The 27,519-nt window shown below is 36.5% G+C and overlaps 1 protein-coding gene across 2 annotated transcripts in view; it reads right to left on the bottom strand.

The window, feature by feature from the left end:
• CDH9 (cadherin 9) overlaps nucleotides 1-27,519 on the bottom strand; it is a 111,733-nt gene that overhangs the window by 53,628 nt on the left and 30,586 nt on the right. For both annotated transcript variants that reach the window (XM_033059238.1, XM_033059246.1), the window contains one exon: nucleotides 16,541-16,856. In XM_033059238.1, coding sequence (XP_032915129.1) covers nucleotides 16,541-16,771 — 231 coding nt within the window. In that variant the 5' untranslated portion in view covers nucleotides 16,772-16,856. The remainder of the gene's footprint in view (nucleotides 1-16,540; nucleotides 16,857-27,519) is intronic.

Genomic DNA, 27,519 nt, shown 5'->3' with positions numbered 1-27,519 from the left:
TCTCTGCCTTTTTTGCTTTTGTGTTTGTTTTTTTTTTTGGGGGGGGGGGTTGGTGGTTTTTTTTTGTTTTTTTTTTTGGTTCAATTCTTTTTTATTTCATGATGGAAAATATTACTCTCTTCTACCAAGCAACTGTAAATCTGGTCTCTTAGTTCCTGGCACAGCTGTTTCCACAGAAGTATATTTTGGTTTGGAAGGGACCTTAAAGATCATATAGTTTTGTCTCACCTGGCATAGGCAGAGACATCTTCCACATGCAACTCATAACTTCACCTTTCGTACAAAGTCTTTTTCTTGAGTTTACTTTTTGTAACATTGCTTTCTTCATAGCTTAAGGGGAAAGCCTTAAGTCATCTGTAACTTCAAATTGAAAATACTTTTCATAAAATTAACATCATGAAGCATTATATTAATAGCTCTATAGCTAGAAAATGTTGAGATTTGGCTGTAATGTACCCAGACCCCCTGGCTCTGGGAAATGTACAGAGAAAGAATAAGAAAGAATAAGAAAGACTGTACATGGTGTGAACTATCAACCTGAAAAATGTCATTAATTATCACATTTAGCATGATTCTTTGAAATATCCTTATATATTTTTAAATTTTAAAATGCTAAGAATTATAGTAAGCAATGGGAAGGAACATGGAAGCATAAGCTATTCAGCTGTGTGCAAAGTGACCCTTTCTAAAACTAGAGGAAAATAAAGAAAGTTCCTCTATTCATAGGATTCTTCAAATACCTTTTAGTCACAGTTTTTAGCTAAAGCTCCTGGCCTGAGGGAAGAAACATGCTGAATAAAGGAAAATGTGTGTATGTTTCTTCTGCACACCATGTGTCTATTTACATCAAATTTCTATTCATATATGGTGATTATATGATGCTATTTATTCTGAAACTGTGAAACAGAAAGAAATTGAGTTTTCCAAGTTATACCACTATGTATTAAAGCACAAATTGATTTGAGCCTGGGAATTTGACTGCAATTATCATTCTTAGCTTGCTCCAATTAAAAAAAGGCTGTGTACACAGAGCTGGGAAAGAAGACAATACTTGAAAGAGGATAAGTATTACCTGAAATAAAATAATTTAGTTCTAATAAAAAAATGAAAGTGGTGTACTTGAAATAAGGGCTGGTATTGCCACCTCAGCCAAACCTAAAATCTCACACACAATGCATTGAGTACTAGTGACAGGCAGGATATTAACTAGTGCTCCTACTGCATGATTTCAGAACTTTGTGAGATCCACAGCAGTTAGAATACAGCAACAACACCAGCTCAATCAATATTCTCCTTCATTAGCATTTTAAGTAATTAAAAATTTTAAAGACATCTTAATAGCTGCAGTAGTTCTTCAGCATGGATTGAAGTAGCAGTATGTGCATTGCTTTACTTTTCTATTTATGTGTGTTTAATCAAAAGTTTTATGTATATGCTAAATGGCAATGTATTTACCTGACTTGAATTTGTGACATCAGCACAAACTTCTTAATTAAACAACCACACTCTGTGTGTTGTCTAAGTGACTGTATATTAAACAAGGCAAATGACATTTACTTTCCTTATCTTCTGCTTTCCAGCATCTGGTTCTTGTGTTCAGCTGTCTATTGTTAGAAATTCTCTAGAGAGTGATATTGTGAAAAACACTGCTGACATCAGCTTCAGGTGCTGATTTTTACTTAGTATTTAAGGGTAAATCTTGTTTCCATTCAGGAAGAGTTCAGCAGAATTCTTAGCAGTCTTTTGGTTCGAATGATACAAACACTGCATGGGGAAATTCCTTATGTTTTTTCCACATATGTAGGAAGGAGTCCTGGAAGCCAGACCTGTACTCTCATGTGCCTCTTCCCCCTTCCTACCTATCTTCTATGTCTCCTGAACCCTCTATGAAAAGTTATATTCAAACCTGCAAAAGTGGTTGCATCCTTACTTCTGCACAAAGAACTGGATTTCAGAGCACATGAAATTTTTCATTTCTCTACATTGCAAACCAACAGCTGATTTATAGGTTTTTAGCCTGATGAAAAAAGCCAACTTTTTTACTATTATTTATGGTTTGTCATATACAGTCATTTGTCTGTTCCATAATATGAGATACAGATTTATGGGAAGTGACTCCAGTCGTCAATTGTGTTCACAGGTCAGAAATTATGACATCATAACACCAAGCACTGTCACTTTAATCAATCCCTGGAACAGGTGTTAAATCCATCATTATTTTAAAGGCTTCACAATAACAGAGGGTATCTTTCTCATGGATTTTTCTTTCACCAGAAACTCCTGAGTGAAATCTGTCTGTGTGCATGAATTTTCTTGCTATTTTAGAGGCACTCAAAATGTCCTTTGGTTCCAAAAGATGTGCACAGAGACAGGCTGGAAGCAACATGAGTTTGTCATATGAGTGGATTATCCCCTCCACTCCACAGAACTAATTGCTCTGAGCTCAGCTCTATACGAATAAACTCATAAGAGAGAGTATTCATTCTGACCACTGTACTTTTTTAATTATCTTTGCATCCCTGCTTACTTGGCCCAAGGATTTAGAACTTTTAAATTATAATAGACCTGTATTTGCTTTTGTGATTTGTTCTCTTCTATTTTCTTTTATGAATCTTATGTCCTTGAAATTGTCTGTTTAATCCACTGCCATAAATTTGAGTGCGGACCGTATTGACTGAATATAGTGAATGTTTAAATGCTTCCATGAATGGAAACAACAATCTCAAGAATATATCAATAACATGAATATTTGGGTATTTTGTCACTTCTGATCATAATTTCATGCATATGTGTGTGTATATATATACACGCATATATATGTATACTTATAAACAGTGCACTGAACAAGACTGCATGGTTTTTTAGGAAGTCATACAGTATAATGGAATAGTAAGATATTGAGATGTAAGCCAATATGATCAGAGTCTTTTTTGGCCTTAAATACATAAACAGGCATCCAGGTTTTCAGCACCAAGCAAACAGTACCAGACTATAGACCCATTGAAGGAAATTTTTTTTTAAGCTGCAGGATATTTAATTTCGAGAAATATTCAAAATAGGCTATTTACTCCCCTTAAAACATGCTTGTTTTTACATGAATGCATTTCAACCCTAAAAAGTTATGATGCTGATTTTCATGTTTATTGATTCACAATGATCTCTACTACAAAGATTTTTAAATTATGTATTTTACCTAAGATCCTGGTTTGTAAACTGGTAAACTAACTATTTTCTGGACACTATACACTCTTCACAAGAAGAAATTAATTCATCCCTGAATAATAATTTCAGAATTCCATTGTTATGTGGTGGTGCTTTAAATATCTTAAATATTAATCTAAAACCAAATTTTCAAATTACCGTAGTGGAAAGAAGGTAAGGTCATTGTTTAAATTATCACTAAGGTCCTCTGTTATTGCTTATTTATAGATAAAGCTGACCAAGCAAAAAAAAACATAAAAAAAGAAAGCAGAACAAAAAAACCCGAAAACCAACAAAAAAACCCAACCAAAAAAACCCAACAAAAATCCACATAAACCAACAAAATAACCACAAATTGAAGCTAATTTAAGCATTACACCATTCCTCTGTTCTACTGACTGTTTTGAAAATGTAAATTATCATACCAACTCAAGAGTAGACAGTGAAAGTATTCTGTAGAGTGATCCATGTCATACCTTCATCAACCTGAGTGCAATTCCCCTGTCCACTGTCTGCTCCAAGACAGACATATGCTCAACTCCTGGTAAAACCTGGGAAGCAGATTCTCAAAGGTAGGTATATCATAGAAAAAGGTTTTAATCAGGGAAGGACATAATAAATGCCAAGCCTTGAATCTGTGTTATGTTAAGGTAGCTTCCTAAGGGAAGTTATTTTTTCACTAAGGGTGTCATGAAAAAGAGTAGTTAGAAAAAATGTTTAGTGGTTTTTTTTTTTCTCCCTCTTTCTTATTTGCAATTAATTTTCTATTTATTGAAATTTGCATTACCTACTCATACAGATCTCTAAAATCTTGTTTCAAAATACCATCTTTGGAAGGTCATAACTGTAATGAGGCCAAAGTCAAGGCAGTGGCTGAAATAGTTATCAACACTTCTTGATGACTTCCGCAGTGCAATAGAAACTGGTAACTCCATTTGGAGGGTGCCTGAGATGGACTTCGGGTTCTGCGCAAACCACAGGCTGTTTGTACCTGTCTGATTAAACATGAAGGGTGTAGGTTAGTGGGGAGCCAGGACAAGGCTACCTGGGGCTTTGGATGAAAACTCCATGAAAGAGAAGTGATGCCTAGAGAAATCAAAGCATAAGGCCCAAACCAAGCATAAAGCCCTGCAGATCAACAGTGTTGCTTCATGTGTCACTTAATAGATGAATCTGCAAGCTGGTCAGATTAAGTGAGATTAAGAAGGAGACATTAGACAGTGCAGGAGTTATTTAGGAGCGATTTAAAAAAAAAAAAAAAAAAGTTTTAATGCAAATATTACTAAAAAAACCCCCAAAACCCCAAAACCAAACCATCAAGAGGTGCATAATCATCCCACAACTTCGACTAGATTTAAATGCTGATCATGATCTTGTTAATCACTTGAAAATAGGTTTTGAGGTAGAATTTGAGATTTTGTTATTATTTAAAATAAGGGAACAGGAGTGTTTTGTTGGTTTTTTTTTTTTTTTTTTCAAATGATTTTTACCCTTGATGAGTGCTGTTCTTTCTGTCTTGACCTCTCCAAATAGATAAACCCTACCATTATGTGAATTTATCCCTATCCAGTAGGTATTGTGTTCTGCATCAAACTTGACATTGACTTGTTCTGTGACCTCAAATCACTGTTTCAGCAATTTTGCCACAGTTTTTTCCTTAGAAGAAGAAACGTTTTGTCAGTATCTGTCTCATCATAGGTGATGTTCATTTAATGTAAAACACTTTGATGTATTTCACCGAATCATACTTAAGGAAGTGGAAATTATTAATCCTAGAATCATTATTTTAACATGTTAATTATTCTTTTCTCTTTTATTCTCATCAAAGAGGTCAGTGTAAATCCATTCTTTATCCTAAAGATAAACCAGTGTTTTACATGGATATACATAAACATGTATTTTCATATTTTTTAGGACAATAAAAGGATTTTATTGTTTTGGAGGGGGAGGGTGGGGTGTTGTTGTTGTTTCTTTTCCTTTTACACAGTTTGAAGTTAGACCAGATTTACCCACCCGAAGTAGAAAGAGCATTAGTTGCAGTATCTATAAGAAGATGCAAACAGAATGGGTGATTCCTGTTTCTCTCCGTATTTTTGAGGGACTGAAGAATTTCTTCTGCTATAGATTCATATTTTTCCTTTCATCTCATGACTTTCTGTATGTGATTCTAAATTTTTCATATGGAGTGTGTGGGAATCAAACCATGACCTCTTCTATTTCATAATTACTAGCCTTTACAGAAATTAATGTATTTGCATGTTCTGTGAAATTTAGAGTTAAAAAAATCCCAACAAACTTTAATGATTTATTTTGCTTTCTTGCAACAACCCTCCTTCTATTTGCTTCAGTGACAATGGATACAGAAATAATTGCTCCTATGCCAAATTCCTCTTTAAATTCATTTAATTGTTCACACCAATTGTTTATATCTAATTAATAATATATCTAATTTATGTAAATTAATATAGGTTTAAAATAAAAGGGAAAACGAAGTGTTTATTTCTTTCCTTCACTTGTTTTGCACAACACACACAGTCTTTTCCCCCTTTTTTAAAAAATATTGTTTTACAGGGATTTTAATTTCACCATTTTAAATGCAAATGTTGTAATGGCAGAGAGAAAGGGAAAACAAATACTTTCAATATTTTATTTTTCATTTTTTTAAAATTTGTTCTTATCAGTCAGCTACCTGTTGTATATAAACATTTAATGCTCTGTTACCTCCTGGTATTTGACAGGGTTTATTCATCAGAAATGCTTATTAAAAAGAAAAATATGTTTACTTCCCCAATCCCTGTAAGACTGAACTACCAGAAGAGCACCATTTTTAAAGGTTGCATCACTACCTGCAACATTTTTATCAGTGTGATATATCAGTGTTTAATTCCACTTTAACTGTATTGAAGTTGTAAACCAGAACTTTTTTAAAAGAACCAAATTTATTCTCAGTATTTCAAAATTTAGTTTAATTCAGTTCTTAATCAGAAATGTGTAGTAACAGCTACAATTCCAAACGGAAAAAATGGCTACAGGTAGTGACGAATAAAAATTTTAAGTTAGGGAGATTAATTTTATTAATGCTTGAGTAGAAATATAACACTATTCCTTTTAGTATCTCTGTCTTGGTAATTGTTATGCATTAGGAAAAGTTAAATCAATCGATTATATCACAAATTCACAAAAAGCACTGTTCCCCAAGTAGGTAGATAGCAAATATTTGGTTCCGTATCTTTCTCCTTTTCATAGTGTACCCTGATATATCATGCAACCCAACACTTCATGGCTATTGTCACCTTATTTAAGTGATTTTTTCCTAACCAATAGTGTTGTAATGGAACAACTCATATGCAGACAGATATGTTCTGAGGAAAAGCTTCATTAGAGAAATGTTGGCAATCACAATTTAGAGATGGAAAAAATAAAGTAAAATTTATATTAAAAATTTAGTCAAATTAAATTACAGTAATTTCACGATTATAAGCCTCACTGAGTATAAGCCGCACTTCCAGGTGTCGGTAACTTTTTGTTTTTTGTCCATATATAAGCCGCACCTGATTATAAGCTGCACGTCCAGGTGTCAGCAACTGTCTGGGGTTACAATACAGGATGTGATAAAAGGTATCTATTCTATCACCGTCTGTTGAGGGTGGGGGCAGGGATCCTTATCTCAACAGGAGATGTTCTGCTAATGGACCATCCACTGAAACCAGGCAGGGCATTGTTCTTTATCTTTTCACAACCAATCCTTCCTCCAGTGAGTAATTTTCTGCTAATGGCCCATTGAATCCCACTGTGTGACTGATAAAATTACTGCATCCCATTGGAAGTTGCTCCAGCCAGGGGGAAGAGCCCAATATTTCTTACCAAGATGAAAACAGAAGTTTTGGGACACTAAGGGAGCCCCTTTCTCCACTGGACTCCAGAGGAAAACCAGATTTCTCCACATCACCACTGGACCTTTAGAAGGAAACTGCACCTTCTGCAGGAGCACTGCTCCAACTGAATCACATCTGTCACTGCAGGAGGATGCAACCACCATTTAATGGGACTGCTACCAACACCCTGCCTGATGGGGTGTCAGGTTGTACTCTGACTTTGTCAGGGCTTAGAGTTTGTTTCTTTGTAGTATTATATTTCTATTTTAATTTCCCTAGTAAAGAACTGTTATTCCTAATTCCCATATCTTTGCCTGAGAGCTGTTTGATTTCAAAATTATAATAATTTGGAGGGTGAGGGTTTGTATTCTCCATTTCAAAGAGAAGCTCCTGCCTTTCTCAGCAGACATATGTCCTTCAAACTAAAACAGCAACTTCTTGTTCTTTGTCCATATAAAAGCCGTACCTGATTATAAACCGCACTTTGGGTTCGGACCAAAATTTTAGTCAAAATGGTGCAGCTTATAATCGTGAAATTACTGTAATAATTATTTCCAGCATTACCCATTATTTTTATGGAACGATATGGGCTAAAAATTCCTTTTTGTAACTGAGTCAACCGTTCTAAAGACCTCTTTGATATTCTGGCAATAGTTTTACAACTAAAGTAAGTGCCATTTCTCCTTAGATTCCTCCTATGGAAGTGGGCAATACATAAAAAAAGAATTTAAAAAAAACTGTTACAGAGGTTTCCATCTGAAATAGGCATACTTGTGTCTGAAATGTGTAGAAAGACAGAGGAATTTGTGACTTCTGAAATGTTCATGGAGGTTGTAATGCTTTCTTTAATAGTTTTATTACATTCTGCTGTGTAAAAACAGAAAAGAGGGATTTCAGCAGGGTTTCTAGACCCTAGATTGATGTAAGAGTGAGCAGAAGTTTGCCCAGTGTGTTTGTGCTGCTACAGGAATACATACAGCAGTGATTGCACAATGGTTACGTATTTCCAAAACTGATAAATGTACACAGGTTCCTCTTCTGATTGATACCCAGCCTAGTGTTAAATTGACCAATTACATGGACTAGACTAATGGTTTTTTCAGTTTCCAGAAGACTGAAATGTGTGATGATTCCTGCAATACACAAGATTTGATGTATCGGGCACATATAGGAAGAAAATATTTGCTGTTCTTGGCAGTTGCTTGTTGACAGCTTCACTATTTGTTGTCAAGATGACTATGACCCTCTCCTTGACAGAAAAGACATTGCACAAAACCATCCTCTGATGTTGTCAAATCGACCTTTTTTGGTACTCACATACTCTTGGCACTCCGATGTTTTTTGCACTCTATCACTGGGCTGGCAGGTGCCAGTAAACCACGATATAGTCAAAGCACTTATCCTCTCCAGAATCATTGCAATAATGTACCCAAGGGAATAAATAAACACCATAATGAAAAAAAAATCTCCTTAAATACGTTTTCCTCAGCTTCCTACCTTTTCACGGACAATAAATGATTGCCTGATAATAGATAATGATAGGTCTGCAGATTGCCAGTAGTCTAATCTTCTTTTCCCAAGCTTAATACTGCAAGATGTAGAAATACTCGCCAAAGAAGTTTTAATACAATAGAACTATTCTAAGAATAAGAATTGCCTATTGCATCAAGTTCCTGAACCAGACCTTCTTATGCCTTTTCACACATGGAGTTTGACAAGAACAAGAGACTTTTAAGCTCAGAAAAGCCATTTTTATTAAAATGAAAATTATGTTTTAGCTGGTAGCCGGAAATTACCATTGCAGACAGGAGTCCATTCTCCATGCCCATGTGTCTTTAAAACAGGTGTTTTTACTTCGAGTCTTGTTTGTTTTATTAGCTTGCCAACATGCTCAATAGCAGTGAACTCCACAGGGGATGCCTCCACCGTGCAGGCTCCTGACTCCCATTCCTGTTGTCTGGTCTCACCCCCTTGGTGCTCTGAGCACACTCAGGACATCCCCAGGGAAGGGTGGCTGTGACTAAGCCAAGAGGAAGCATCAAGGTAAACTATAAAGTAGACTCCAAGTCATTGCTGCTAGGTTGGGTATTGGGTGACCATATAACTTTTTCTACACCTGATAGAAGCATGGAGGGAAAGAGGAAAAACGAAATAGAATTGATGAAATAGCACTGGTTTTGCCTGTGTTGAATTGTCTTGCATTGACTTTGGCTTTAAAAGTAACTTAGCAATTATTTAGATTCCCACATTTCTGAAGTTTTCAGTTCGAGTTGCTAAATTTTCAAAAAATACATTTGCAAATCATTGCATACTGGATGTTCTGTCCCCAAAGAGGAGAGGGAAGAAGGGACAAGGAAATGGAAAAAAACAAGAGAAAGAAGAAGGGAAATTTGCAATAAAAGATTTGAAGATTTCCTCACTTCTTAAGTTTCTGGGTTTATTTTGGTTCAGTTTTTTTTGTTTGTTTGAAGTAAATGTTCCCTTTGAAACAACTTTAGCTGATTTAGCAGTTGAACTTGAAAGACACACACAGAACCCTTCAGAGCAGGATAGACAGGGCCCTAAAGAGATATACAGGCTTCAGCCTCCAGGTAGGATCACTGTCACCTTTCTGGCATGTGTTTTTGTTTGGTTTTTTTTTGTTTTTTTTTTTTTTCAATTTGTCATGAAACTCTCCAGTATCAATATAATCCTGTCTCACTGAGAGTTCTTTACCTAGTGCTTAACTGTATTGACTGTATTTACCATCAAAAACTTTTTCCTGATGATGACTGTAAATCAACCTCATGACAATATTAACCCAAGTTCTTCCCCTGAACATGACAAGAACTTCAGATTGTTTTTTTAACAGCCTTTTATGTAGCTGAAGAAACAGAAGCTGTCAGATCTCATGACAGCTGCTCTATTTGTACCAAACAATGCCAACTCACTCATGTTATTCATGTCTTTGAAGCCTCTGATCATTGTAGTTGTTTTCAAAAATAATTTATTTTAGATGAAATATAGTGTTCAAATTTGACAGCAAAATTCTAGCTTAGACCCATTATTATAATGTAATATTTGATATATTTCGTATTTAAACTGTATATACTTGGGTTATGCATGATGTGATTAGATCTCTTCACAATTTTTGAAACTTCAATCAAAAATGTATTTAGGTTGTCTGAAATTACTGCTGTCCTTTCTAGGAAAAAAAGAGTTCCACTGTGTTATAGCAAAATTTATTGAAGGTTTTGTTTTTTTTCAAAAATAAATTTTACTTCCAGAAATTTTTCCATAAGGCTTATGTTGGAAGCCTTCAGAAACAAGTAAAGCTATGGCTTCTTATTGGTGTTTGCAATTAAGTTATGAATATATCTAAGACAGGACCGTGTGGAATTTTTATTTTTTTTTCCCCATCTGTTTGTATTTTTCAATTTCAGTTTTATTTTGGTGATTTATCTGCCTAGGATATGGCAGCTAGAAAATAGATCAAATATTTATTGAAAAAACTGAAGAATGAAGTCTAAGTGGAGACGATTTATTAATTTTTAAGAATCAGAAAAGGTTTTTGTGTTTTTTAAACACTGATCAGACTGTTTTTCTTATTTCTTTGGTATTTACTGTCTTTATTTTTCCCCCTTTCTGTTTTGATACATCATTATTTCCTTGTATTTATTCCAATACAAGGAAAAACTTGAGGTCTGAGAAGGGAAAAGACAAAAGGAGACCCTACTAATTTTTCATCTTTTATTCAATATTAAAATATTGGTTTTACTTTAGGAACAGAGATTGTTATAAAAATATGCTATTATATCTTCTTCAAAAGTTATGATTTATAAGATGGCATTGGGATACAGTGTATAGTAGAAGGAATGTATTAAGAATGTGACAAAATCTTCCCCCAGCTGAATTATATTTTTTAATTATAGAAGCATATGATTTGTTTATGATTCTTTTGGTTTGGGTTTTTTTGGTTTTTTTTTTCTTTCCGATTTACCATAGTGCTAAGTTCAAAGATATCAAAACCCATTCTCTTTCCAGCCACATTTAGTTGCTGTCCTGTTGCAACTGTTTTACAGGGGGGACAGTGGAAAGTAGCTATTACAAAGTAGAGGGAGTTCTTGAAACTGAAGGGATAGCGCACCTGCATATTCTCTCATCCTTATAGTTCACTTTAAAAGTCACCCTGTAGAGGGAAAATATCAAACACTGTAAAGAAATCCGTATGGTAAAATTGCATAATTTGATTTAGGTCACAAGTGAAAAAGAAAACTCTCTCTCACAGTACAAGCACAAGATTAAGATAAAAAGTCAGTACACAAAGAAAATATTAGGTAACTAGTAAAAGCAACTGTGGAAGAGAACATTATACTTCAGGATGGAGCAACGAAGGTTACTTACTACTGGTTTGGGTACTGCAGTGTTGCCAGGAGCCAGCTTGTTTGGGTCACCCCTGTGGGCCATAAGCTTCTTCCTCCCAAACTGCTCAGGGCAGAGACTTAGTATGGCCAAGGCCTTAGCAGCAGGTTCAGAGGACATGAATTAATGAGAATAAGACTAATGAAAAAAGCACTACACTGCTCTCAGGTTTCCAGTTTCTCTGCTGCTTTTCATATTCAGAAGGAGCCTACTCTGGACTGGTAGGTGTACAAAAAGCAGAGAGCAAAGTAATGTGAAATAATACTTTCCACCATTAGTATATTTACTGTCTATATTTATGAGAAAATACTATCCAATTACATTAAATAATAAGGAAAAAAAGCTCCTCAAAACCATTCATTACAAAGGGGCATTTGAGTGAAATTTTTTGTAAACAGCCAAGTCTGGTGAAGTTAGCAATTAAGTGATGCTTCTTTTACCGTTTTTAAGTAAAATAGCTACTAAGTTAATAATTATTTATGAAGCCTAAATACGTTCTTTAGGTTTTATCTCTCTCTTTTCTTATAAGAGACTGCTATAGCGTACAACCATACTTGTAGATGTCTGAATACTTATAAATGCAGATTACAAGAAAAAAATGCCTGCATTTAAATATAAACCAAACCAAACCAAACACTTTTCCCCCAGCCAAAAACCCCTATCCTCTCACTATTTTTCTTTTCACTTTGTATATCTTGTTAAGAACAAGAGCATGAAACAAATTCCTTGGTTATCTGGTGATAGAAGAGAGATATTTCTTCAGTTTGCATCCAATTTAAATGTTGTTTATGACATTCAGAACCTAGTTAATTTATTTTTATGGAAGTTATTGAACAGGAGGTTATTCATGAGTAACAAATTTTGAGCAGTGACATTTATTCTTTTATTTGATTTTTTATTTTCCCCTTATTATGGGAAGGAAAATTGCAGATGGTGTGAAAAAATGTTTTTATTCTTGTTTGTTCCTTCTTTTCAAAACTCTGGGATGTGAGAAGTATTTGGTTGTAATGTTTATGATTGGGTCCGACATATATTGCATGGTACTTCACCCACTATCTGCCCACCAAGATTAGCTGCCTTTTATTAGCAAAGTGCCTATTTGATATAGGGAGAGGAGAGCTTTTGTGTAAAAAAATGTCATTTAGTGACTTAAAGGAGGGAAAATCTCATCTCTTGAAATCAAATCACTTCAATATATTGCTGCAAAACATAAAGGACCATGTTTCTTCAAAATGGTTAATGATTTTAATCAGGTCTATTTCTTCTTGCCTTAGGGTTATTTCACAAGGACCAGAGTTAAAGGTAATTGACATTTATGTCCATTCACTGGGTATCAGTGACATCATTTAGAAATGGAGACACGTAAAATCAATATTATCTTTGGAAAATAAAATGAATTTTTCCCTGAGGGTTAATTGGTTAGAACCTTCTGTGCAAGTTTTTTCTGTGATTAATATAAATATCATCCTCATCAGCATTTTAATAATTCCTGAATTGCTTGTCCATTTTCTTTGGGTGATTATCTCTTTGGATTATTTCTTACTAGGTGAGTAGATTTGGTACCATTTTCTCAGAGAAGGTCTCTGTTTTTCACTCATTTCTCAGATTCTACAAGGGGCCTAAAGTTAGTAGCAGCCAAGAGTCTGGATCTATGGCCTCTCCCTGGCAGAAAAAAAAGGAGATTCCCAGATATGACATACAGTCAGGTGTTTATTTTTTCAACACCTTCTTATTTCATGAAAAAAAATTCTGATTGTTTTTCTTCCTTTAAAAATAAATTAATCTTATAAATTTTAGGTCGAATGCTATATTGTAAACCTCTTTTTTTGTGAGTTCTTAGTAGGCAGAATCAGGTTTTGCAGTTCCTCTCACTACATCCTCTGAAAATTCCTCACATTAATAATTGGATTAAGATATACATCTCACTAGGCAATAGGTATTTGAAAGAATGTAGCCATGGTTTTATTATAGAATTTATTTTTTCATCTTGTCTAATTTTTTAAACAGGACTCTGGTACTGCTTACCTTATATATTTCTGACTGAATATTTCATCTCTAGGCTCTCCAGAGCAATATTTATCTCCCTATGCATTTTAAAAACAATGTATTTTATGCATTCACCTATATTTGAGACATGAATTCTCTGAGTCTGCAGAAGGAAAGAAAGATGTGAGATGGACATACTGTAAACTGTCTGGATTTTTCTTGATTCTCATCACATTCACAAGGCAATTGCTCTGCATATATCCCCTGTCCTTGAAGAGTGGCTGCCAACAATTTGACTATAAAAATTACTATTTAAGATAGCATTTCAGATATGAGGGAGAAACTCTACTCCCTTGCAACTTAGTGGAGCCTGAATCCTCTCATAGGGGTCAGACTGACAGTCAAGATTTGGACAGTCCAGTGGCCAAAGTAAGTGTCCAGTTGCCCTGCTGCTGGTCTGAACTTGGCTGGGGTCTGACCAGTAAGATGAATGAGAGGTGTGGGGATGTCACAGATTAGCTCTCCATCCTGCGTACCCATCCTTCTTAGTAAACAGATTTTATTATGTCATCCTGAGTGGTCCTTCCCCACTGTCAGTCACAGAATGAACCCATTACTAAATAAATCAATGAAGTAACATTAGTAACAAAACACAATCAATGACCAGACAGATAAAAATTGTATGAGAATAGAAACAGGTGGGAATACTCATTTTTAAATATTATGGCTATAATCCCTTAGAAGTTTATTTTCTGATAAAAATTTCTTAATTCAATATATTCAAATTTTAGTACTACATTTGTTATTATACCCCAGTAACCCATCCGTATTAAAGAAGGGATAGATAAGAATGATTACTATGAACTAGTCCCCATGGGTTGGAATAAAAGTGCTCTTACTTCACGCATACTGGTTTGCTAATTACCATCACTTTGAAGAGGAGAACACTAAACCTGAGATTTAAGCCTTTCTCAGAATAGATTCATTTCATTCGATTATTCTCAGAATAATGCTGTTCAATGAAGTTGTTGGGGTGCTTTTTCTTTCTTTAAAAAAAATCCCTTCTTTGACTTCTTGTTGTAACACCTTCCTCTTGGTGCTGTATGTCACCTGTGCCTAGGATGATTTGAACTAACTCAAAATGGTTTTACCATTATTTTATACCACTGAGGACAGAACTGTGATAATTTCCTCATGGTATACACCGCTTTAAAATTAATGAAACCACATGGAGCTCAATTAACTCCTCTGGAACACAGGCTAATATTTGGGGTGATTTCCATCAGTTTACAGAAGCAGTGATGCTGACCTCTCTCAGGGGTCTTTCTGTAATATTTTGAAGTGGAATGTAAAAAATCTCAACATGTAATTTGAGTTATGAGAAGTGAAACATATCAGATCCAACTACTCTATAGCCATCTAGTTTTTTTTCCTCAGCTTAAATCTAATAAGGTCCAATAGTTTTTTGTTAGTTTGGAAAAAGCAAGATGCAATCTTACCTTACTCTGATAAGTTTGCATCTGTTGCACTATAACATGCAAACATTCCTTGTGTGGAACAGGATGGTCTTAATGTAAGTTTAATCTGTTTGACTGTTAAAGTGGTTTGAAGTCATTCATCTTTATTCAATGGGACTGAAATTGGAAGCGGCTCTAATATATAACATTTATTTCTCTATGACGGATTTCTATTAAAAAAAAATCAGTCTATTTCTGTCATTCCAGATAGTCTTACAGACATGGAGTTTGAATTATAGTGCACCCTTTCATGCTTTCTTGACAAGTCTACTCAATATTAAAAAATACTTGCAAACACACTGCTGTTTTTAGAAATATCTCTGCAATTAGTTCATCCTTTCTTGAAGACCCTTTTGCCTATGACAAACCTTCCCATTTTGCACACTTGTAAACAGATCTATCAATAGGATTATTTGCCTTTGTCTTATTTTTGTTGCTTCATGTCAGAATTTATTTCATGGAAAATGGAATTGTACAAGTGTTGGTATGAACAAGTAATAATCAAGTTCATAGTTATCAGACTTGACTTTGACATCTTTTTCTTAATATAGGGAGATGATTTTCATGTTATCCAGATGATCCATGTCTCCCATGACCAGAGAAATTAGCTAATGTTCAAAAAAAATTTTTGGAGCTTTTATCTACTAGTATCCAAATGAGTTCAGTAACTAGACACCTCAAAATGAGAGACTTACCTGAAATTAAGAGCTAGTGACAGCATTGTGGATGAATGACAGAAACTGAATTGGACATTTATTAATTTAAGCCATTAAGATAAACATTTCCTTACTTGTAAGTCACTCTGGATGTATTCCAGATCTCTGATATTCTAGATCTGGTAAAGATAACTTGGTTATTCCAGACCATAAGTCAGATCTGTGGATGGCAAGACACCAGAGGGCTAAATATCTAGAAACTTTTGAGTTTCATGTTGTCAGAAAAAATACTAAGAGACAACTGGAGACAACTGGAATTCAGAGGTGCCACTGTTGACAACATCTGATGTAGATAGCTCTCAAAGAATGTAAAGCCCTTCAAGTCATTAAGTAAAATTTTCAGTTTATTTCAGAAATCACAAAACCCAGATATTTTTTCCTCAAACCGTACACCTCTAATTGGAATCATGAAGAGACAGCAATTTTATTGTTAATAAAACTGTGCATTTCACTTGAGAAAATACACAGCTCTGTACACTGGCACAAGATGAATGAAATCATATTATTTTCTATTTTTTATTCTTCTATTTTCTATATTTTCTATTCTCTAATCTAATATTTATGTTTAACAGTTGAAAAAGAAATAAAACTAGCATGGGCATATGTAATAAGAAATTGGAACAGTCTAGTCTGAACAGTTTCCTCTTTTTTTTTCACTGAACTTCTTAGTTTCTCTCACACTTTTGAACAACCATGGAACTTCAGGTGGTCTGTGGTGTGCTTTGACATAATGAGAAATTGGGACCACTGCTGTACAAAAAGCAAAACAGCTGTGGAGAGGGAGTGAAATGTCAAGGGTGTTAGATGCATCATCTTTAAAGACTCCTTTAAACACAAGGCTTACCTTGCCCACGTATTGAGTATCTGGACCTGTGTACTCCTCCAGCAAGAAAAATTGATTCCACATCCAACCACGTTTGGTGCGGTGCAGTGTCTTCCCATCATTCTCTGACAATCCTGTTATCTTTTCACTGTGTGAGTGCTTGTTAGTCCTTTTTTGGGATGGCGTCATAGGAACCACATAAAACACAGAGCTCCAAAGCAAAACTGTCAGAAAGGAGTGAGTCTTCATCATTTCCAGAGGTGGTGTTAGCCTCCACTCCTCTAATAATTCACCAGAACAAATTTTTCAAATGTTATATTCCTCTTGTAAGAAAAACCTGGGGGACAGAGAAAAGTGTTTGTGTAAGCTGCAATAACTTTTTTTCCCTAAGTGAACAGGAACAGTGTAGTAATCACAACAACAGCCCATGGGAATGCCAAATAATCATGAAAATTACTCAGAGAGTGTTAAGTCAAGTTCTTTAATGTCTTTTTTTTTTCATTTTATACTAATTCACTCACACTTCACTTTGCCAGGTCCCAATTGTCCAGAGTATCTTCTTCTATTCCTGCAGAAAGGAAGTCATTAAATGAAATTTGTTAAGCATCTATAATACTTAATAATACTTCCACAGATTCATTACACAAGAAAAAAAGTACTTGCTAGACAACTGTGGGCTCATAGGACTCCTGCTGGGGTTAAAAAAACTCTGCATTTGGAAAAGAGTTCTCCATTTGGAATGTTTTTAATTTTCCCTGAATCACAGCTGAATGAATGGGAATTTTAATGATGAAGAACCTTACTGTAATTAGTATTTTTTTGAAAATTATTCTGATGTTTTCTATGGAAGTTTGTAAGCAATGTTTATTAAACCAAATCTCATACTCTTTATATGGCAGTACAACTGAAGTGCCTGATGTCCCAGTCTTTTCCATAAACTTTTTCATATTAAATATGGTTTTGCTTTTGGATATCTTTAGCTGAACTGTCATTGTATATTACATAAATCATGGGAAAAAATTCAGCAGCAAAATACATTTCCTTTGAGAATCCTTGACCCTTAACAGTGATAGTAGTGTGAGGCCACAATATTCAGATATTTTGAAATTTTAAAAATCCATACAAAATTATCCCCCTTTCTTCTGCAACCCAATATTACCAACAGCTATTTTCACCCTGTCGTTTATTTGTTTGGGATTTTTATAGAAGAAGGGAAGATATTCTTTTCTGTACAAAAGTTCATTTTGGAAATAAGATGCTTTTTGTGAAAATTATTAGTCAGTTGAGAACCAAGACTGTTTAATGGAAAACATTTAGTGAATTGTGCTCTAAAGGCTTTAATGATTAAATTACTGGAATTGTGCCCTTGTGTGAAATTGTCTTAAAATGATGATATTCTGTATGGACTCAATGTCTTTACTAGCAATCCTGAAGGAGGATCAAAGTCTAAGCATTTTAGTAACTTCAAAAAGAGTTTTAGCTGAGTAAGAAGTGAAGGCTTGGAATATTTATCCTTTCTAAGATCATTCTGAAAAACAAAAAGAAAACAGCTTAATAGGTGTCATATTTATGCAGAAGATCATGTATCTCATACAGGAAAACTTGGGGTTTTTTTCTTTTTTTTTAATTGAAGAATCAAAGCACTTAGTAAATTAACTTAATTTGCATAAAATCATGAAGGTAGACAGATCTTAGCATGCATTCATGAATGTGTTTTCTTTGAATTCTTTTTCTGTTGTAATACTCAGTATGTTCCTGTTGCAGACAGAGGGGCAAAGTGCAACTCTCCTGTGGCTAATTTAATACCAGTAAATTCTGACATTAACTGGAGAACATGTTTAGAACATGATGATCATGCCTTGTGATTGAAATTTACTGAATATAGATCAAAAGGAAAATAAAATAAAGTCAGTCAATCTTGTATCCATGTTTAAGTTTGATGAGTGGAATTCCTTGTAAAATATTGGACTGAAGTAGGTTTTATCACTAAATAAAGCTATTAAATAACATAGAGCATAAGACATCATTGTTTGTTTTTCAAATCCATTCCACTGCATGATCTGAGGCAGATTGAAGGGCCTCCTCTTGCTTTTTAAATTAGATCCTGCTTAAGGTATTGCAGAATGAAAGTAGGTGGCAACAGGAACCTTTGGAAATACTTTGGAAATTCTGTATTCAGAAGTCAGAAAATCATCTTTTTCTGGTGACTCTTATCAAGTCTCTTATCTCTTCTGCAGATATTCTTGCTTGATGTGCCCTCAAATAGTGGTCTTTCATAGATGCATTTGGATTGTAGTTCAAGAATCCTCTTCTATACATTCTGAATGATAATAGTGAAATGGTCATATTAATTAAATTTTGTATTTGATTACTTTTGCCTTGGTAAGAATTATGTGTTGTTATGTAACTATTCTGATAAATATTGTGTTTTTATAAGATCTTGTTATATTCTGATAAGTATTGTGTGTTTTAAGGTCATGACTAATGTATTTCTCTAATTTCTTGAACCCTATCATCTTTTCTGCAGTAAAATATAACAAACCATAAACCAAGCAAAAATTCCTAAAAGTAACATGCATATTTGGTGAATTTGTAATGCATAGTGAATCTATAAAACTACTAAAACTCCTAAAAATATTTTTCTAAAACCTGCAAGCCTTGAGAGATTGCTGTGAAAAAGAAGTTATTTAAAATACCAAAGAGGTAAAATTTTCACTTCAAAAGGTCCTTATTTCAAAACCTAGACAAAACAAGCACTCAGATTATTTAGTCTGCTTAGATTTTACTCTCTTTTTTTTTTGAAACAGAAAAGGGTGGGTGGCATCAATATATTTTCATTTGTCCTTTTAGAGATGTATGATTGCATGTTCAATTTGATGATAATTTAAAATGCAAATAAAATTTCAAGTGCTTCATTTTTGCTATTTCATAACCGCACATCTTTTATTTCCTGATATTGCCCTCATTCCTTTCTGTCCAAACATTATTTGCCATACTCATTTAAATGCAGAAGAAGTTTATACTACTCTTTTCTTTGTACTCAGAGAAATACATCAAGGTGGGCTTTGGTTTATGCATCTTGTCTCATAGTCAGCTGTTCAAACAGGTCAGGAGTTGCACTCTGTAGACTCACAAGGCGGAGTTTAACACTGAAACAATGGGTCCTGGTATGGTCTGGAAAAGTAAGACCTATTTTTCCTTTTCAAAGGAACTCAGCACACATGCACAGATATTCTGACCTCACTAGAAGAAATTATATCTGTATGCAAACAACAATTTTTCACAGAGGTCTTTTTTCTCAAAGGAATATAGTTTCCCACATTTTGTCCCAGCCAGGGCAGAAGTTAAACTGAGATTGCTTTACACATGTTGTTTTCTGTGTAGTGCTGCCCTCTACTGATTTCTTTGATAATTAATAGGACTTTACTACCTAGTCAAAAGGTAGCACCTTAATATCAAAAAGAATGAAGCAAAACAAAAACAAAAAATGAAGCTACAGCCCATTTCCCCCTGCTTTTTATTTTTGCAATAACTGGCCCTTTCATGTGTAAAGAAAGACTTATTATTCTGGGTTATTGTGTCTGCTGAACATTATGATAAACATCTAATTTGATTTTTCTTCTAAGAGGAACAAAGATCTTTAGGGAATTTTTTTTTTTTCAAGGAGCCAAACAATATTCTATATGCAATCTCTTCTCACTTCATTTCTGCTCCCATAATTTAATCACTAAAATGTCAACTTCTTTTCAAACAATTGAAAATGGTTTTCTGTCTAGTTATCTTGGAAACTTCTGTTAAGATTGGGAATGCATGTGTTAAACGTGTTAATGCCAAACATTTTTGAGAACCTGCTTTTCTTCCCCATTTTTCAAATCAGTGGATCTGAGTGGAGGTAATTTATTTTTTTTTCATTTGTGTGGTTTGAGGGATATGTGGTGACAGCATAGAACCATTGCAGTCTCTCCTTGAAATAAGGGCTTTGATATCAAAACCCTATAACAGTTCCAGGTAAATGAATAATCTCAGAATAAAAAACATTCTCCTGAGCATAGTAACAACTGGAAAAAAATTATCTCTTGTAGTCTTTTTGAATGCAAAATATTCTATTTAGATTGTCAAGGTGTAGTGTGAAATAAGCCTTGCTGGGATCAATAGCACGGGTTTGTTACTGATGATGCCAATTTAAATGTTTCTATAGCAATTGCCATGGCAATGTTTTTAATTAGTGCAGCACAGTCACTCATAAGCATGACACAAAGAAAAGCTAACCTTTGGCAACTTTGTAATGTATCCCACATTAGTCTGTTTCATTTGTTAACAGTGAAGCAAAATTTGTATTCTAAAAGAAAAAGATCTGGTGCTAAAATAGCTAAAAATAGCAGATTAACTGCAGCAACAGTGCTTCATATTGCACGCTGATCTCTAAATAAGAAAGATGTAACTAATGTTCAGGATGATCCAAGAAATCTGTAAAACTATGTGTTTTAACAGGATATAGCAAATATAAATCTTGTGTAGCCTGCGTGCATGGAATCAGTCTCATTGGCTTTGTCAGCCTTTTTTTGAAAACAAAATATTTGAATGCAGCTTTAACCTACCTCGACGGAGCACTAAGAATGGTGAAGCTGTAGCAACAAAAGGCTGTGCTATAAACAGCACGCTGCCACCTATAATACCAAGATTTAGGAAGAAGCTGGATCTGTGCTGCTGTAGGTTCACTTTTATCACTTCCCCAACTAATGAAAGATATCCCAGGATGCATACACATGCTTCCCTCTGGCTGCAGCACTCAAATATTCTCTGAGTGCAGTCATACTGCAGACATGAACATAGTCTCTGGATGTATGACTTTCTAAAAACAGCATTCTTCTTTAACATTCTTCTGCCCAAAAGCTTTTTTTTCCCTTCCTTTTTTTCCTATTCATGGATAAAGATGTTTTGGGCTAAAGATGAAAAGGTTGAAAGTAAACCCCCAATGCATATGGACCGAATTTGAGATAAGCAAGAAATTATTTCTAGGAGGTTTTGAGGGATCCCTAAAGCTTAAGGGCCAGGTTTTTCTACTGATGAACACCCATACTTTGAGTACAAGGTACTCAGATCCTCTTCAGGCACAGAAACATGCACCACACTAAAGAAACACTTTTCCACTCAGCAGCCCCCACTGCAAACCTTTCAGAATAGATTTTCAGAACTGTTTTTGTCTGTTGTGTTGCTTATCTGTTCAGCACTGCATACAATGAAAATAAACTCATTTGAAAATTTTGCCAGGAAACAGATGAAGGCAATTCTTTATTTCTGGGAAACCAGTGCAGGATCCCTTAGTTATATGACTCCAGGAGTCATACTAATAAAAATAATAGTGAATTTGAACTAATAGCAATTTGTATTGGAATGTCTGTTGAGTTAATGTCTTTAGGCAAATTAATCTATGGTTTGTAGGTGCATTAGGGGAAAAAAACCATTTCTCTTGCAGTGAAAAGATAGATTTAGCATTTATTTTACTGTTTTTACAGACTCTTGGGTATCTACAATGGAGATACAGGTCCAAATTCACCTCGTCATGGTGAGTCACGCTCTCAATAGCACTCACAGTGGGTAACTCAAACTCTCCTTGAGCAGTGAAAATACCATCTGACCTTCTCTGGAGCAAGTATCTTTTGAGGAGCAGATGAAACTGTTTCTAGACTGCTTGTTCTTCAAGTATCCTTCCGACAGCTAGTGAACGAAGCCTGCAGCACTCCCAACCCATCATGTAAAAGGATCTCTCAATTCTTAGGAATGGTATTAAATGAAGTTAAAAGGGACTTTTAAAATATCTGCTTCTGAGGTAGCAGGCCACTGGATTACACATGTGAAATGTGCATTTTCTCATTGGGTAAAAAAGAAGACTTTTTTCTCCAATAACGAAAATTTTTTACTGGATCTCCTTTTCATTGGCATGAGAGGAACAAGGAAATATAGCATTTGTAAACCCTAAAAGAAAGGACTTTTGAAGATATTCCTTTGATCTTTAGTATTGATTTTTCTCCACAGGGAACACATTTCACTCTTATCATATAATGAAGCTGCACTATAAGTTTTTAAGCCACACCTTATTTACAAATGCAACACGTTCATCACATTTGTGGTGTTAAAGAATAGCCTTTAGAAACAGGAGGAAAAATAAGTGCTATCATCAAAGTAAAATTTTTCTCTTTTCCTTCCCTTTGTTTCACATTTTGTCACTCATAACCTGATTGTTTTTACTTTGACATAGATACCCTGCAGGTAACAAAACTGAGACTTTGGCGGGGGGGGGGGGTGGGGGGGTGGGTTGGGGGTATTCTTTTCTTGTTTACTTGTTTGTTTGGGTTTCTTCATAAGCAGCATAGTTTTCTATATGCCATATACTAACCAAAACCATATCTGGAGGCAGAAGCCTCTATTTTCTAGACATATTGATTCTCATTATTCTCTCTGTAGGAAACAGATGAGATTCACCTGTGGCAGCGCTGTTAATGACAGGATTTACTAGTTCTCCTGATAACTGGGACTACATGCTTTCTCTAAAATTCTTTTTTCTTGCTCTTTCATTATGTATCAGTCTACTCTGGTCACACACCAAGTTCCTAATTGTTGTAACCCAGTACCCTACTGCTTTAAGAATGGTATGTCCCTTTAACCCTGTAACCCCTACAAGACCAATGGACTGACCCCTGAGATGGGATTGACCTGAAGCCAAGGCTGACCCCTCCCCTTTTCTGACCCATAGAAAAACCTGAGCCCACGTGTGGACTTCCTCTTTTTATCCCCCTCTCCCGCTCTGCTCACATGGAAGCCTAAGAATAAAACAGGATATCAACCCTGGGATAAAGAGCCTCTAATATCGCTACCGTTCTACATGAAACAGCATCCCAGGCCAACTCTGCAGGATATTTGAGGTACAGGGAGAGGCCCCCAGGGTGCTGTTTCAGTTAGTGCCCGGCCCGTGGTGTTTTTTTTTAATTAAAATCCATGTGAGAGGCTGTGACCCTTGAAGGGTTAAGAAGCCGATGGGAAGCCCAACTACCCTGTGGGCGAAACTTGCTTTTTAGCAGGTCTAGCTTAAGGGGACGGAACCAGTAAATCATCCAGCCCAAGGGTGATCGGTTTCAGGAGCAGACTACAAAGTACAGTTTTTCAGCTCCTTGGTACTTCGCAGAGATTGGTAAGTATAAATTTTCCTCCGTGGGGAGGGGGATTTTGAGGTGCTTTCTCTGTAACATCGAGGTGTGGGGGGCTGGGCTGCACAGCGTACTCCCTGGGGGTTTTGGAGCTGTATGCAGCCGGAGACACTGGTGGGGGTAGCAAGGCCGCCTTGAAACAGTTTCTGCCGTGTGTACAGTATCACGCCAGACAGCTGATTTCAAAGAGAGGCGCCGGTTTTGCTGCAGCCTGTGAGTCTCGGTGGGGGAGGTGCCAGTTTTGCCGGCAGCTAGCAGCCTTCTCTTACTGTGTTTTAACTGTGCATTGTAGTGAGATATTAGAGTAAATTGCTGTGAAAAATATGGGTACACAGCAATCTACTTTGAAACAGAGCGTGGCTTCACAAATTAGAGAACTTTTAAAGATTGCAAATGTGAATATTACTAACAGAGAACTAGATAGGTTTGCTAGGTGGCTGTCTGTAGAAAAATCAGACCTTAATTTGGAAGATATGAATTCGGTTTTATTTTGGAATGAAATTGGAGATTTATTAACTTTAAAAGTCGAAAATGGGGATAAAAAAGCTTTAATGTTTATCCCAATATTATTGCAAATTAGAAAACTGTTACTTCAAACAGAAAATAACAGCCAGCCACAGCAAACTGCTTCAGAGACAACCAGTTCTTGTATTTGTCCCTCTGTGTGTGATGTTCCCTCTTCACCTAAGAAATCTGACTGCTCTGTCTCTCTAACTCAGGCTGACAGCCACGTGTCTTTTACTACTGAGGCTGAAAGCAAACCCCAAAATGGCTCCAGCCACATGGCATTAAGCTCTTCTTCTTCCCATAATACTCCTTCTCCCTTGCTAACACCCTCAGACCCCTCCCCAAACTCATCCTCGCCTCTGGATATTCAGGACTGTTCTCTTTCGCAACCACCACCCCCAAGCTATCAGGCTAGCACAGAGGGAGGTGGGGGTGGGTGTGGAAGAACTGGTTCTACAGGTTCTACGGGACCTCCCTCTGAGATAAGGGCCTCGGCACTGCCCATCGCTCAGGACACTGTCTCTGTAGAGGCACATAACCAACAAATAACACAGCCCAGAGCAGAGGGAGGAGTAGAGCCCATCCCTAAAACCCCGATTCTGGAAACCCAGATACCGTCTGTGGCTCCTGTCATTTATATGGGTAGGAGAAATGGCAGGAGGGCATATCAGCCACTGACATACCAAGATAAAAAGGAAATTTGTAAGGTTCAAAGAGAATTTGGCAGACACAGTGAAATGTTTAAAGGATTTTTAAGAGCAACATTTAGTTCTAATGAGATGGTACCCAATGATACTAAGGATTTATTCAGATATTTACTTTCAGCTTCGGAATTCGAATTGTGGGAAAGCATTTGGAAAAGATCTTTAAGAGTACTTTTGCAGGAACTACAACAAAGCTCAGAAAGTGCAAAAGATGAGGATAATAATGATATTACACAGGAACACCTAACAGGAGAAGGAGAGTACGAAACCCCAGATAAACAGGCACGTTAAACTAAATTTGTTTTGGATAAAATCTCTCTAGCAGCAGAAAAAGATTTCCATCAATTACCTACTGCTGAAATTACGGGTAGTTATGTTAATATTAAATAGTTTCCTTCAGAAAGTTTCTTGCAGTTTCTGGGTCGCCTCCGTGCACAGGTGGAGAGACAAGTCTCGGACCCAAAGGTGCAGGCAGAGCTACTAAAGGAGATGGCTCAGAAAAACGCTAATGAATCATGTCGCAGGGTCATACTTAGTCCTCCCCTCGACCCACCACCTAGCTTAGCACAGATGATAGAAGCCTGCACCAGAAAAGCAGAACTGTTCAGTGCACCAGAGAGAAATCCAGGACCAGCACACTCACGATCTGCAGCAGTTATGTCACCAGGACCAAGGAAGCAACCGGTACCACCACAGCAGCTGCAGCACATCACCTGCTTCCAGTGCAAGAAAACAGGACACTATGCAAGCGATTGTCCACACAATCAGAAACAGAAGAAGACCATCAAACAAAAAAACTAGGTGTACAGCGCATGCCCGCCATAAATGCCATAACGCGCAAAGATATAAATACTGCAGGTTCCACACGGGAAAAAACCTCTCTCTTTAAAACTAAGGGGGAGGACGGGACAAATGGTGTGGGGATTAATGATAGCATAAATGTTAAATATTCAATTAGCAAGGGTTGGACGCCTTTTGGTCGTCTCAATGTTAAGACCATTAAAGGTGTTTGTTTTATGTCAACAGAGTGGACAGCAATTACAGTGGATCTGTCTAGCACTTCACTGGACCTGACGCTGTTGCATTTGGAACTGCGCTGTGAGTATTTAGTTATGGGGGACACAGCAACCACACCCTTGGAGATGGAATTACTTCCATTATCCAAGAAGGAAAATGTCTCAGGTTTCGTTCTCTTAGCACGCTGCTCACAACCACCTTATTACCTGAACAAGGGGCAAATCCTCGCCCAGGCCATTCCTGTTCCAAAGGAAATCACAGCAGAAGGAAAATCACCTGAAGTCTATTGGGCAGAGGTGGTGGGTGAGGAAAAACCCTCTGTGGCATGCAATCTGACCCATGGTTCAGACCATCTCCATGTGGAGGGGGTGCTGGACACAGGGGCAGATGTGACGATCATACCCGAAAGGATGTGGCCGTCACAATGGGAATTGCAACCCGTGACAGGCAAAATCCAAGGTATAGGGGGAATCAAATTGGCAAAAATATCAAAAAGCATCGTGCAAATTGAGGGACCGGATGGAAAAATAGCTAGTGTCCGTCCGTTTGTTACAGACTATAAGTGCCCCCTGTGGGGAAGAGATACCATGTCTCAGTGGGGAATGAAAATGGTGATTCCCAAAAGTTCTCAGGATTTTTAAAGGTGGCCACTGAGGAGCACCCTGCCCACAAATTGACATGGTTAGATGATTCTCCAATCTGGACAGCTCAGTGCTCGATGAGTAAAGAAAAACTTAAGGCGCTGGAGGAGCTTGTAGCAGAACAATTGGCAAAAGGACACATAGAAGAAACTACAAGTCCTTGGAATTCCCCGGTATTTGTAATTAAGAAACCAGGGAAGGACAAATGGAGATTGTTACATGATCTCCGGGAAATAAACAAAATTATAGCAGACATGGGATCACTTCAACCAGGGATGCCCTCTCCAACGATGCTCCCTCAAAATTGGAAATTGGCAGTTTTAGATATTAAGGACTGTTTCTTTCAAATCCCTTTACACCCAGAAGATGCTCCACGGTTTGCCTTCTCTGTTCCTACCATCAACAGAGAAGCCCCAATGAAGCGCTACCACTGGAAGGTGCTCCCTCAAGGGATGAAGTGTAGTCCTTTCATATGCCAGTGGTATGTGGCCTCATTGCTGTCTCCAGTGTGTGCTCAGAGAAAGGAAGCTATCATCCTACATTGTGTAGGTGACTTGCTTGTGTGTGCCCCCGATGACTCTATACTCCAACACATGCTTGACCTAGTGGTTAAGGTTTTAACCTCTGCTGGATTTCAATTGCAGGAGGATAAAGTCCAAAGGATGCCACCTTGGAAGTACCTGGGCCTGGAAATCGCTGCAAGGACCATTGTTCCTCAGAAATTGGACATTAATTGTAATCCAAAGACCTTAGCAGATCTCCATTCCTTGTGTGGGTCTTTAAATTGGGTTAGGCCCTGGCTAGGCCTCACAAATGAGGACCTAGAGCCCCTTTTCAATTTATTGAAGGGGGAGAGAGAGCTGATTTCTCCCAGGGAACTGACCCCAGAGGCAAAAGCTGCAATCGAAAAGGTACAGAAAGCTCTA

Source organism: Catharus ustulatus, chromosome 1, assembly GCF_009819885.2.
Source record: "Catharus ustulatus isolate bCatUst1 chromosome 1, bCatUst1.pri.v2, whole genome shotgun sequence".
In the NCBI taxonomy this organism is placed as follows: domain Eukaryota; kingdom Metazoa; phylum Chordata; class Aves; order Passeriformes; family Turdidae; genus Catharus; species Catharus ustulatus.
Note: the sequence above shows the minus strand (reverse complement) of the source record. Positions and strands in the feature narration are given on the sequence as shown.